Source organism: Canis lupus, chromosome 1 (assembly GCF_003254725.2).
Source record: "Canis lupus dingo isolate Sandy chromosome 1, ASM325472v2, whole genome shotgun sequence".
Lineage (NCBI taxonomy): Eukaryota > Metazoa > Chordata > Mammalia > Carnivora > Canidae > Canis > Canis lupus.
Genome location: NC_064243.1, coordinates 116,425,673 through 116,440,525, shown reverse-complemented (window position 1 = coordinate 116,440,525; position 14,853 = coordinate 116,425,673). Strand labels below are relative to the sequence as shown.

Sequence of the window (14,853 nt, the reverse complement as noted above, 5' to 3'; positions counted from 1 at the left end):
CAGGTTCTCTCCCACTGCAGACCAGTGCAAACCTTGCTAACACTACACGCCTTCCCCTTTGTTCTCCTGTGGACCTCACTTCTCCAACTTGGCCTGGCAGGAGTTCTCCAAAGTAGTACCACAAGTATGACTGTGTGCAGACACTTCCAACAGGGGCCAGCACCACTCCAAAGTATCCTGCCATGTGGACAGAGGAAGATAACCACATCAGTTTGAGGCTTTAGCAGTGGGCTGGGGGCAGACATCTGCTCTGACTGCAGGCCCTGTTCATCAATGACAGCTTCTCAGAAAAAACACAAGGAGAGCACCCTGAAGTTCAGTGCTACTGCATCTCTGGCAAGCACTTGCTCTGGGCCAACCTAAGCCCAAAGCAGCCTCTTACTGGCTCAGTAACAACACAAGGACTAAACTCAGCTCACAACAGACAAAGAGAACTTTTTCAGATGACTAGAGTGAAGGCAAATGCAGCTCAGCCACAACAGTAGGGCACATGCAACATACATAGGAGACACCCCTGAAGTGCCAAGTTCTGATGAATGGAGGACACTTCACTGCAGGGTACTAGAGGACCTCTTTTTCACGTGGCCACCACTTTCATGAGCAAGAGGCATGGCTGACTTTCCTAACACATAGAAATAGACACAGAGAGTTAGATAAAAGGAGGAGACAGGAATATGTCCCAGATGAAAGAGTAGGACAGAATGACAATGACAGACCTAAGTGAAACAGAGATAAGTAATACAACTGATAGAGAATTTAAAGTAATGGTCATAAAAATACTAACTAAAATTGTGAAAAGAGTGGAGGACCTCAGTGAAACCCTCAACAAAGAGGTATAAAAATGAACGAATCTGAGATGAAGAACTCAACTGAAATTTAAGAAACATTACATGGAATAAGTAGAGGACTAGAGGAAGTAGAAGAATGGATCAGTGACATGGAGGACAGAATAATGGAAACCAATTAAGCTGAACAGGAGAAAAAAATAATAAATGAAAATAGTTTAAGGGAACACAGCAACACCATCAAGCACAATAATATTCACATTGTAGGGATCCCAGAAAGAGAAGAGAGAGAGAAGGGCAGAAAATTTATCTGAAGAAACAATAGCTGATTTCAAGATATACTACAAAGCTGTAGTAATTAAAACAGTAGGTACTGGCATAAAATTAGACACATAGTTCAATGGAGAAGAATAGAAAACTCAGAAATAAACCCATGATTTATATGGTCAATTAATCTCAGACAAAGGAGGGAAGAATATCCAATGGGAAAAAGATAGTCTCTTCAACAACTAATGTTGGGGAAACTGCACAGCCATATGCAAAAGAATGAAACTGGACCACTTTCTTACCCCATACACAAAAATAAACTCAAAATGGATTAAAGCCTACAAAATGAGACCTGAAACCATGAAAATCCTAAAAGAGAGCATAGGTAATAATTTCCTTGACATTGGCTGTACCAATATTTTTCTAGATATGTCTCCTGAGAAAAGGGAAACAAAAGTAAAAATAAAATAAACTCTTGGAACTACATTAAAGTAAAACACTTCTACACAGCAAAGGAAATAATCAACAAAACTAAAAGAAAATCTACCAAATGGGAGAATACATTTGCAAATGACATTCCTGATAAAGGCTAGTATCCAAAATATATAAAGAACTGATACAATTCAACACCCAAAATACAAATAATCCAATTAAAAATTGGACAGAAGACATGAACAGACATTTCTCCAAAGAAGACATATAGATGCCAACAGACACATGAAAAGATGTGCAGCGTCACAGATCATCAGGGAAATGCAAATTAAAACCACAATGAGGTATCTATTACATCTTTCCTGTCAGAATGGCTAAATCAAAGGCACAAAAACAATAAAAGTGTGAGCAAGGATGTGGAGACAAGGAACTCTCATGCATGTTTGGTTAGAAAGCACACTGGTGCAGCCACTGTGGAAAACAGTATGAAGTTTCCTCAGAAAGCTAGAAATAGAATTACCATGTAATCCAGTAATTCCACTACTGGGTAATTACAGAAAGAATGTGGAAGTACTAATTTGGATAGATATATGCAGCATTTTTATAGCAGCATTATTTACAATAGCATGGATATGGAAGCATGCAAGTGCCCATCAATAGATGAATGGATGAAGATGTAATATATATGTATACATATATTAATATATATATATAATGGAATATTATTCAGCCATAAAAAAAATGAAATCTTGCCATTTGTAACAACATGGATGAATCTAGAAGGTATAATGCTAAGTGAAAGTAGTCAGAGAAAAACAAATATATGATTTTACTTGTGTAAAGAATGAAACAAAAAAACAAAAAACACTCTTAAATATAGAGAACAAACTGATGGTTACCAGAGGTGGCTGGGGCAACGGGTGAAATAGGTGAAGGAGATTAAGAGTACCCTTAAATGTGATGAGCACTGAATAACGTATAGAATTGTTGAATCACTATATTGTATATGCAAAACTAATTTAACATTCTGTATTAATTATAGTGGATTTAAACAATAAAAAAACAGGCAAGAAAAGAAAACCCAGGGAACTCACCGTGTGGTAGTTCCTCAAGTCCACGGAGTCCAAATCAATTAACCTTCTTCCAGCTTTCAAAGTTACTGTTGTATGAAAGGTAATTTTGAGGGTTTTTGGTTTTATCTAGGATAGAAGCAGGGAAGAGGGATTCTACACAATCTTTGTTATTGAGATTTTAAATTTTCCTTTAAAAATGAACTTTAGGGGTCCTTGGGTGGCTCAGTTGGTTAAGTGTCGACTCTTGGTTTTGGCTCAGGTCATCATCTCCAGGTTGTGAGGTCAGGCCCCTCATCAGGCTCTGTGTTCAGCACAGAGTCTGCTTGAGATTCTCTTCCTCTCCATCTCCTTCTGCTCCTCCCTCCACTTGTGCACTCGCACACTCTTTCTAAAATAAATATTTTTTAAATAAAAATAAAATGAACTTTAGAATGTTCATTTTGTGTGATATTTGCTTTGATTTTTTTAAAGAAGGGGAAGATCATAAAGACTGTGTGTGTGGAGTACTTCATTTTTATGTCACCACCACCAGTCTTTTTCTTGTAGCGTTTTTTTTTCCCTTTTCTTAAATGATTGCCATTATGTGATCTTTCCAAAACAGTTTAGTGAAACAACCAGGTTTCATATTCATTTCATCTCTTGGTATATATAGGGAGGGGAACAAACACAGCTGATTTCTGGCAGGCATACAACTTGACCATTGGGATCATCTTGGATACTTGTAGCCAACTAACTAGTACCACTGATCTTGCTGGATCCTGACACAGTGTATTCCAAAGAGAATGGGATGTTTTATTTAATCTGAGGAGTCTATCTGGTGAATTATTTAGGAATTGGTATGTTACCAATGCAATGCAAGCTACCTATATGCTTTTCCCTGGTCCCTTCCCTGCTACATCTCTAAAGGTAACTATTATCTTGAATTTTATTATGATTATTCTGTTTTTAAAAATAGCTCATGACATTTGCATATGCCCTTAAATACTATTTGTTCTGTTTTGCTTATTTTTAAGTTTTACAAAGATGATACTGAGATGTGTTTTTTGTGATTTAGTTATTTCATACCACATGGTTTATAATAATTTCCCCATATTGTTTTATGCCTGAGTTCATTTTCACAGCTGTATAATGTTTCATTTTACAAATTTCTGGCTGTTACAATTTGGGCTCATAAGTTTTTGCTAGTATGCCCAATGGTGCAATGAACATTCTTACATGTCTCCTGAATCAAATAATACAAGATTCTCTCCAGGCTATATTTACTATTGGAATTGCTGGATCATAGAACATGTTCATCTTCCACTTTATGTTATACCAAATTGTTTTCCTGCGTGTTGGCACTAATTTACATTACCACTGCAATGTTTAATAATTTTGGTTCAACATCTTAACAATGAGTAAAATTCTTAGATATTTTAAGTTTTACCAATCTAATGAGTATAAAATGATACCTCATTATATTTTAATTTGAATGTCCTTAATTCCTAATGAGTTTGAGCATCTTTGCATGATTGTTAGTGTTTCCTCTTCTGTGAAATGCCTAAACATATATTTTGCCAATTTTTCTTTTAGGTTATCTTTTTTCTAGTTAGCCAGTTTGTGTCTTGTTTGAGAAATCCATTCTACCTTTAGGTATGCTCTTAATATATATGCACATTTTTTCCCATAAGCTTTACAACTTTTCCTTTAACTTGTAGGTCTTTAATCCACCTAGAGTTTATGTATTTATAATATATGGTAGGGAACCTGAGTGATTTTTTTTTTATAGCTGTAGCTAGTTCTAATATCATTTATTAAATTAGTCTTTCATCACTGATCTCTAATGCTTCCTATGTGGGTCTGCTTCTTGTCTTTCCTTGGCTCAGTGCCTGTCTGAATACCACATTTTCTTAATTTTTAAGTCTTTATGATGTCTTTATCATAGGCAGGATGAATTATCTGACTTTGATCTTCAGTAGTATTTTGGCTGTTCTTAAATGTTTGTTCTTCCAAATATATTTTTGAATATATTTTTTTTTTTTTTTTAAATTTTTTTTTTTTTTTTTTTTTTTTTTTTTTTTTTTATTTTATGATAGTCACAGAGAGAGAGAGAGAGAGGCAGAGACACAGGCAGAGGGAGAAGCAGGCTCCATGCACCGGGAGCCCGACGTGGGATTCGATCCCGGGTCTCCAGGATCGCGCCCTGGGCCAAAGGCAGGCGCCAAACCGCTGCGCCACCCAGGGATCCCTATTTTTGAATATATTTTTTAAGTTCCTTAAGCAATACTGTAGAGATTTTTGTTAGATTTGTATTGAATACAAGATAAAAGCTAAAAGTATATACATAAAAGAATACAATCAATAAAGTAAAAAGGCAACCTCTTGAATGGAGAAAACATTTATAAATCATATCTGACAAGGGGTTAATATCCAGGACATATAAAGAAATCTTACAGGGGACACCTGGGTGGCTTAGTGGTTGAGCGTCTGCCTTCAGCTCTGGGCATGGCCCTGGGGTCCTGGGATCGAGTCCCACATAGGGGTCCCTGCATGGAGCCTGCTTCTCCCTCTACCTCTCTCTGTGTGTCTCTCATGAATAAATAAATGGAATTTTTAAAAAGAAAGAAAGAAAGAAATCTTAAAACTCAACATCAAAGAAACCAAGCAACTCAATTTAAAAAGGGAAAAGGATTTTAATAGACGTTTCTCCAAAGAAGATATACAAGTGTCCAGTAAGCACATAAGAAGATGCTTAACATTACTAGCCGTTAGGAAAATGCAAATCAAAACCACAATGAAATATCACTTCACATCCATTAGGATGGTTACTATAGAAAACCAAGGAGCGCCTGGGTGACTCAGTCAGTTAGGCATCTGCCTTCACCTCAGGTCATGATCCCAGGGTCCTGGGATTGAGCCCCACACTGGGCTCAGCGGGAAGCCTGCTTCTCCCTCTCACTCTGTTGCTCCCCCTCCCTCTGCTGCTCCCCTTATGTGTGCATGCTCTGTCTCTCTCAAACAAACAAATAAATAAATAAATAAATTTTTTTTTTTAATGACAAATATTGGTGAAGATGTGGAGAAATTGGAACCTTTGTGTTGGTAGGCGTTTAAATGCCACCATTGTGGGAAACAATATAATGATTCCTCAAAAAGTTAAAAAGAGAATTATCATATGATTTAGCAATTCTACTTCTGGATATATACCCAAAAGAATTGAAAACAGCAACTTCAAAAGATATTTGCACCCCATGTTCTTAGCAGCATCATGCACAAGAGCCAAAGTTTGGAAGCATCCTAGGTCTCCCATCATCAGGTGAGTGGATAAGGAAAATGTGGTGTGTGTCAAATAGAAGTAGAATGGTGGATGTCAGGAACTAGGGGAGGAAGAAATGGGGGGGGCAGTTATTAATGAGTGCAGAATTTCAGTTGAAAAAGTTACGCAGATTGTGCAACAATGTGAACATTCCTAACACTACTGAATTATACACTTAAAATGGTTAAAATGGTAAATTTTATGTTATGTATATTTTGCCACAATTTAAAATAAAGTCAGAGTTATCAATTTAGGACTTAGGAGTTTATGACTGGAATTTAAGTCAGACCTGTTATAGGAAAGAGTAGATATTGACAGCTACCCAGAGCCTGGGTTCCGCAACATTCCAATATATAGAGGTCAGGTAGTAGAAGAGGATACATTAAGGGGAACTGAGTACAAGTAAAAAGGTAGGGGGACGCGTGGGTGGCTCAGTGGTTGAGCATCTGCCTTTAGCTCAGGGCGTGATCCTGGAGTCCTAGGATCGAGGTGCTCATCGGGCTTCCTGTGGGGAGTCTGCTTCCCCCTCTGACTATGTCTCTGTATCTCTCTCTCTGTCTCTCATGAGTGAATGAATAAAATATTTAAAAAGAAAAAAGTAGGGCAGTCCCGGTGACTCAGCGGTTTAGCGCCGCCTTCAGCCCAGGGCGTGATCCTGGAGACCCGGGATTGAATCCCACGTCGGGCTCCCTGCATGGAGCTTGCTTCTCTCTTTGCCTATGTCTCTGCCTCTCTTTCTCTCTGTGTTTCTCATGAATAAATAAATAAAACATTTAAAAAATAAGTAAAAAGAAAAAAAGAAAAAAGTAGAAAGGTAGGATAATCAGGAGAATATGGTATATAGGAAGCAAAGGGACTGGTCATTTGTGTCAAATGCTGCTAATGAGTCAAGTAGAGTGATGATGAGCACTAGAGCACTGATTCTGGCAAAGTGATTTTGTTATTGACTTTAGCTAGAAATGTTTTAACAGGTATGGGAGTTGAAATATTTTGGAATGAATTACAGAGAAAGGCAGAGGATGGTCTTTTCAATCAATAGTGGTACATAACTACATCAGAAGCTAGATATCTTGAGTCCTATCTCACATCATAAAATCTAATCTGGGTAGATTATAGGTCTAAATATGAAAAGCAAAATAGTAAAAGCTTCAAGAAAACAATATGAGTATATTCTCATGACCTTGGGATTACACTGCCTTAAAATTAAAAACTTCTATTCATCAAAACATAGTATTGTGAGAGAGTAAAAGCGCCAGCCCCAGAGTGTGAGAAGATATTTGCAATATGTTGGTTATATTCAGAATATATATTAAGAATTCCTACAAAGAACAGGGATCCCTGGGTGGCGCAGCGGTTTGGCGCCTGCCTTTGGCCCAGGGCGTGATCCTGGAGACCCGGGATCGAATCCCACGTCAGGCTCCCGGTGCATGGAGCCTGCTTCTCCCTCTGCCTATGTCTCTGCCTCTCTCTCTCTCTCCCTGTGTGACTATCATAAATAAAAAAAAAAAAAAAAAAAAGAATTCCTACAAAGAACAATATAGCCCAGAAACTATCCAAATGACACTTGAATGAAATGAATTCATCACTTGATGAAATGGATAAACAATAAATGTTACATCTGTACAATTGAATATTACTCAGCCATTGAAAAAGGAATGAAGTACTAATACATTTTACAACATGGTTGATCCTTGAAAACATTATAGTGAATGAAAAAAGACACAAAAGGTTACATATTGTATGATTCCATTTGTATGAAATTTCCAGAAAAAACAAATTCATAGAGACACAAAGCAGACTAGTGGTTGCCAAGGGGCTGGGAGTAAGAAGGGAAGAGGAAATGACTGGATGTGGGGTTTCTTTTTGGCATGATGAGAATGTTCTGGAATTAGTGATCTGATGGTAGCACAACATTGAGGATGTATTCAAAGTTACTGAATTATACACTTCAAAATGGTTAAACTGGCAGATTTTATATGAATTTATCCACACACACAAAATTTTGTCCACAATTGGACAAAATATCTGAGTTGGCAGTTTATTAAAGAAGATACCCAGTTGGCCAATAAACATATGAAAAATGATCAGCCTCACTTGTCATCAGGGAAATTGCAAATTAAACCACAGTAGAATATCATAACATATCTGCCAGTTTGCCTGAATGTAAAATAGACATTAACAGGGGATCCCTGGGTGGCGCAGCGTTTTGGCGCCTGCCTTTGGCCCAGGGCATGATCCTGGAGACCCGGGAACGAATCCCACGTCGGGCTCCCGGTGCATGGAGCCTGCTTCTCCCTCTGCCTGTGTCTCTGCCTCTCTCTCTCTCTCTCCCCCCCTCTCTCTCTGTGACTATCATAAATAAATTAATTAATTAAAAAAAAAGATAGACATTAACAAGTGTTGGTAAGGATGTGAGGAACTGGAACTCTTTTACAGTGTGATAAGAAAATGAAACTATTGGATACTGTCAACTCTGAACAAATGTATATCCCATAATACAACAGTTTCATTCCTAAATGTATATATTTAGCAGAAAGTCCTATTTCCACCTAAAGAAATCATAGCAGTACTAATCATAATAGCCAACAATGGAAAACAACCCAAAGGCTGATCATTAGGAAAATGGGGGGAAAATGTGTTAGAGTAGAATGCTTTATACAGCTATCAGTCTTAAGCTTTTTCTTCTGAAACAGCCTCTGAAAAGCTCCAAGAAAGACTTTGGGATATCCTAATTGTTGAAAGGAGGTTAGTGTTGTTGTAGCACATGAATAAAATGGAATGGACTCAAAATGAGGTCATATAAGTAAAAAGAGGGCCGTGTGTTCTCATGATAAAGAATTGGATTTTTACATTTCAGTTCAATGGAAGCTACTTTAGTTTGGTTATAGGTTTGGTTGCATGTGACAGAGAATAATGACTTAAATGATATAGCAGATTAATTTTCTCTTGTATTAAAGTCCAAGCTGGGGATCCCTGGGTGGTGCAGAGGTTTAGCACCTGCCTTTGGCCCAGGGTGCGATCCTGGAGACCCAGCATGGAGCCTGCTTCTCCCTCTGCCTATGTCTCTGCCTCTCTCTCTCTCTATGATGACTATCATAAATAAATAAAAATTAAAAAAAAATAAAGTCCAAGCTGGTTTGGAAGCTCTTCTCTGCAAAACCATAATGTGACACGATACCACATCCACATTGCAGTCTGAGGAAATGGAAAAATAAAGGATATAGGGCATGGATCACCTGGCTTTTAACATTTCAGAAACTACTATATAATACACATATTTTTAGGCAGAATCCAGTTATATTGCATATTCTTCTGCAAAAGAAATGCAGTGTTTATATTGGGTAGCCTTTTTCTCAATTAAAAACCATAGGTTCAATCAATATACGATATACATTTGGGAGCAATTAGCAGTCTCCATATCAAAATCTTTTGGCTTGGTGTAAAGTGTTAAACATATACTCTTGTACATTCTGATTCAGTTGATCTCATTTTTTTTTAAGATTTTGTTTATTCATAGAAACACACACACAGAGAGAGAGAGAGGCAGAGACACAGGCAGAGGGAGAAGCAGGCTCCATACAGGAAGCCCAACGTGGGACTCAATCCTGGGTCTCCAGGATCACACCCCAGGCTGCAGGCGGCGCTAAACCGCTGCACCACTGGGGCTGCCCAGTTGATCTCATTTTAAAACTGACTCTGGTAGATACTGTTTCATTTTATCTAGAATGTTTCCTAAACACCCATAATTGCAACAAACTCTGAGATAGATCAAAATGTCAGAACCATTGGTGCACCTGGCTGGCTCAGTCAGTGGTGTGTGTGACTCTTGGTCTTGGGGTTGTGGGTTTGAGTCCCATGTTGGGTGTAGAGATCGCTTAAAAATAAAATATTTTTTTAAAAGTTTCAGAACTACTGACTTGTTAACTCCTTCACTTTGTCCTATGAACTCTCATTTATCTGTGTTCATACCCTTTTTTTCATTTAGTTGCATGATGGTATTTAAGAGCTCTCCAAGCTTTTCATTTCTTATGTGACTTATTTTTCAGTTACCTCTCTTTTCTACCATAGATATTTTATTTCTTTTGTAACACAAAGCTAGCAATTTAAATGTGTTTCTTATCTTTCAGACTTGGTGTCCAGGTATGAGGCCAAGAAGTTATCTCCAAAAAGAGACATTTATGAGACAGAGCCATCCCGATGGACTATCATGGAACAATTTAAAAGTCATAATCCTGAGAAGTCCATTTTCAGAGATATCTGGGAATGCAGTAGTCAGTTTGAGACACAACAGGAACAGGAAGACTATTTCAGGCAATTTGTTATCAACCACAAACACTTGCCTATATTTAACCAACATACTTTACTCACTCAGGAATTTTATAATAGAGAAAAAATCTTTGAATGTAAAGAATGTAGGAAAAACTTCAGTTACCATTTATTTTTTAGTCATCACAAAAGAACTCATTCTAAAGAAAAACGTTCTGAATGTAAGGAATGTGCAGAAACTGTTAATACATCATATCTTACTAAACAGAGAATTCAAGATAGTAGCAAGTGCAGTGAATATAAGGAATGTTGGAGGGCATTTATTCATTGTTCACAACTTAAACAACACCTGAGAATCCACAATGGTGAAAAACGCTATGAATGTAAAGAATGTGGAAAGGCCTTTAATTACGGCTCAGAACTTAATCTGCATCAGAGAATTCACACTGGTGAAAAACCCTATGAATGTAAGGAATGTGGGAAGGCCTTTAGGCAGCGATCACAGCTTACTCAACATCAGAGACTTCATACTGGTGAAAAACCTTATGAATGTAAGCAGTGTGGGAAGGCTTTTATTCGTGGCTTTCAGCTTACTGAACATCAACGACTTCATACAGGTGAGAAACCCTATGAATGTAAAGAATGTGGAAAGACTTTCAGGCATCGCTCACACCTTACTATACATCAGAGAATTCATACTGGTGAGAAACCCTATGAATGTAGAGAATGTGGAAAGACTTTTAGCTATCACTCAAGCTTCTCTCACCATCAGAAAATTCATTCTGGCAAAAAACCTTATGAATGTAGTGAATGTGGAAAGGCCTTTTGTGATGGCTTACAACTTACTCTACATCGGAGGATTCATACTGGTGAGAAACCCTATGAGTGCAAGGAATGTGGGAAGACTTTTAGACAGTGCTCACACCTCAAAAGACATCAGAGAATTCATACTGGTGAGAAACCTCATGAATGTCTGATATGTGGTAAGGCCTTTAGACTTCATTCACACCTTATTCAACATCAGAGAATACATACTGGTGAGAAGCCCTATGAATGTAAAGAATGTGGGAAGGCCTTTAGCTATCATTCAAGCTTCTCACACCATCAGAGAATTCATTCTGGGAAGAAACCTTATGAGTGTGGAAAGGCCTTTAATCATGGCTTGCAGTTTAATCTACATAAGGCACTTCATACCGTTAAGGTGCCAGTAAGGCTTCCTTTCCTCTCTGCTCACCCAAGTCTAACATCATGATATTATTTTTAGAAATACAGGTTTTCTTTTTTTTTTCTTCAAGGTAAAAGTTGGTAAAATACTGAATTTCATTAGTATTGATTTATTTCAGTAATTCTTGAAAAAAAAACCTTCAAGCAGGAAAATGGAAAAGTAATTAACAGGTAAAAAACTGAAATTGCTCTGGTTTCAGTGCAGTTTCTGAGTTATAATAACCAGTATTGAAAATAAATTTTATGAAAGTGTTTTTAATGAAACCAGTAAAACATGGCAGAAATAAAATGAAAACAATTTCTTCCCCTCACACAAATCCTTGAGATCGCCAATATGTGTGTGTTGCTCCTTCCTGTTCAAACATACCTGCAAATATGAAGTGTTTATTGTATATGTGTGGAAGGTCATACCACCTGTAGTGGCATAGCAATTTGTTTTTGCATTTGAATAATTGTGGACATTTTCCCAGGTGACTACATATGGATCTAATTCATTATTTTTAAAGCTTCAGAATATTTCTAGCTCATTGTTTTTAAAGCTTTAGGATTTTCTAATATGGGATATATGTCTGTATTTTAAGCCATTTCCTACTGTAGATATTCAGTCATTTCTGTTTTTCATCACAAATGATCATATAATAAACATTCTACCTTGTCATTCTTTTATTTCCATTGATTAGATTACCAGCCATGTTTTGATGTTACGTTGACTTTTTAATTTAAAAAAATGTTTTAGGTAATAAAAGTACATGCTACAAAGTTCAAAAGTTATCAAACAGTAAAAAGTAAAGCTTCCTTAATATCTGGTTCTATAGCTACCTGCTTTACCTACATGAGGTCAACAATAGCTGTCAATTCTTTTGTATTCTTCCAGGGATTAATTTTTTTTAATTATTTGGATAAAAGTGGAGTAATCATAGTTTCATGATCTTTTACTCATGAAATTCTCGTTATTCAAAATTTAGCCCTCTTTAATTTATTTTCTGTATTTCCCAGGGATTTACAGACATTGTACCATCATTTTATTTTCTTTCTGTTCCAACTCTTTTCATTGCCTGCTCTGCAATATTGGAACACTCTTCTTTTGTGTATAATATTGTTTGAACCCTCTCTCTGTTTTTTTCAACTTGGTCTTTTCAAAAACACCAAGTCTTAGTTTTATTGATCTTTTCTACTATCTTTTTAAAAGTCTCTTTTGGGACGCCTGGGTGGCTCAGCGGTTGGGTGGCAGCCTTCAGCTCAGGTCGTGATCCCGGGATCCGGGATGGAGTCCCGCATTGGGCTCCTGTGAAGAGCCTGCTTCTCCTTCTGCCTGTGTCTCTGCTTCTCTCTCTGTCTCTCATGAATAAATAAAATTTTAAAATAAAATTTTAAAAAGTCTCTTTCAGTTATATCTGATCATAAGTGTTTATCATTTCCTTCTTTATTGCAAACTTACAACTTAGTTATTTTTTTCTAGTTCCTTGAGGTATGAAATTACATACTTAAGTTTTTTTTTTCTTAATGTAGGCTTTTAACCCTGTAAGCTCCCCTCTTAGAATTGTATTTGTTTTATCCCATACATTTGTTTCCATTTTCATTTGTCTTAAGATACTTTTTGATTTCTGTTTTGATCATTGTTTTTTCAGGAGTGTATACTCTTGAAAATATGTGATTTTCACATATTTGTGAATTTTCCAGTTTTCCTCCTGTTAGTAGTTTCAGGTGTTTTTTTTTTTTTTTTTTTTTTTTTTTTTTTTTTTTTTTTTTTTTTTTTAGATTTTGTTTATTTATTCATGAGAGGCACAGAGAGATCAGCAGAGACCTATGTAGAGGGAGAAGCAGGCTCCTTGTGAGGAGCCTGATGCAGGACTCGATCCCAGGACCCTGTGATCATGACCTGAGCCAAAGGCAGATGCTCAACCACTGAGCCACCCAGGTGCCTCTGTTAGTAGTTTCAAACCATTGTAGTCAAAAAAGTTACTTGATATGATTTCAGTCTTAAATGTGGTAAAACTTGTCTTAATGGTTGTATCCTGGAGAATGTTGTGTGTGTTCTTAAGAAGAATGTGTATTCTGCTGCTGTTGAATGGAATGTTCTGTGTATGTCCATTAGTTCCATTTGGTCTAAAGTGTTATTCAAGTGTTATTCACTTTTTCCTTATTGATTTTCTGTCTGAAAGAGCTTATTGTTGAAAGTGGGGTATTAAACTTCTCTACTATCTTTGTAATGCTGTCTACTTCTCCCTTCATATCTGTCAGTTTTGCTTTATATGTTTAAATGCTCTGATGTTGGATGCACATATATCTATAATTGTTATATTCTTTTTATGAATTGACCACTTAATGTGACCCTTGTGACAGATTTTGACTAAAAGTCAATTTTTAGATAGAAGTATAACCACTCCTGCTCTGTTTTGATTATCATTTGCACAGAATATCTTTTTCTATCCTTTCCCTTTCAGCCTATGTGTATCCTAGAGCTAAAGTGATTCTCTTGTAGGCAACATTATTTGGGATCTTCTTTTCTTCTTTTTGGTCTGATCAGCTACTCCATGGCCTTGATTGGAGAATTTAATTCTTTATAGTTAAGTTAATTAATGATTGATAAGATCTTTTATTGCCATTTCATTCATTGTTTTCTTACTGTATTGTAGGTCTTTTGTTCTTTTCTTCCTCTCCTGCTATCGTCCTTTGTAATTTGATGCTTTTTAATTTTTTTTCAAATTTTTAATTTTTTAAATAGGCTCTACCCACAGAATGGGGATTGAACTCATAACCCCAGGATTAAGAGTTGCATGCCCCACCAAAAGTGCCAGACAGGTGCCCCTGGTGATTTTTTTTAAATAGAGATATACTTTGATTCCTTTCTCTATCTCATATCTACTATATATTTTTTTTCTTTGTGGTTACTGTGAGGCTTATGTAAAACATAAGTTTAAGCTATAACAACTTCAGTTGCATAAAAATGCCCTCCTTTTACCTCTGCTCTCCCCTCCCCTCAAGTTTTATGATATTGATGATACATTTTACATCTTTTTATATCACATATTAAATTGTCATAGCTAGTTATTTTAAAATATTTTTTGTTTTTTAACTTTTACACTCAAATGTGATTTATGCGCCCTCTTAGCAATATCTGAGTATTCTGAATTTGACTGTTTACCTTTTCCATTCAGTTTATACTTTCCTAAGATTTTGTGTCATTACTTAGTGTCCTGTTATTTCAACTTGAATTCCCTTTAGCATTTCCTTTAAGGCAGTTCTAGACTGGTGATGAACTCCCACAGTTTTTGTGTGTTGGAGAATCTCTTAATCTCACCTCTGTAGCTTTTTTTTTTTTTAAAGACTTTTATTTATTTACTCATGAGAGACACAGAGAGAAGACAGAGACATAGGCAGAGGGAGAAGCAGGCTCCTCACAGGGAGCCTTATGTAGGACTTGATCCTGGAACTCCAGGACCATGCCCTGAGTCGAAGGTAGATGCTCAACTGCTGAGCCACCCAGGTGCCCCTCACCTCTGTAGCCTGC

General features: G+C 36.8%; 1 protein-coding gene across 15 annotated transcripts in view; it reads left to right on the top strand.

Moving 5' to 3' along the window:
• ZNF461 (zinc finger protein 461) overlaps positions 1-12,000 on the top strand; it is a 52,187-nt gene extending 40,187 nt beyond the window's left edge. For all 15 annotated transcript variants that reach the window (XM_035703836.2, XM_025421655.3, XM_035703855.2 and 12 more), the window contains one exon: positions 9,980-12,000. In XM_035703836.2, the coding sequence (XP_035559729.1) occupies positions 9,980-11,370 (1,391 nt within the window). In that variant the 3' untranslated portion in view covers positions 11,371-12,000. The remainder of the gene's footprint in view (positions 1-9,979) is intronic.
• The last annotated feature ends 2,853 nt before the right edge of the window (positions 12,001-14,853 follow it).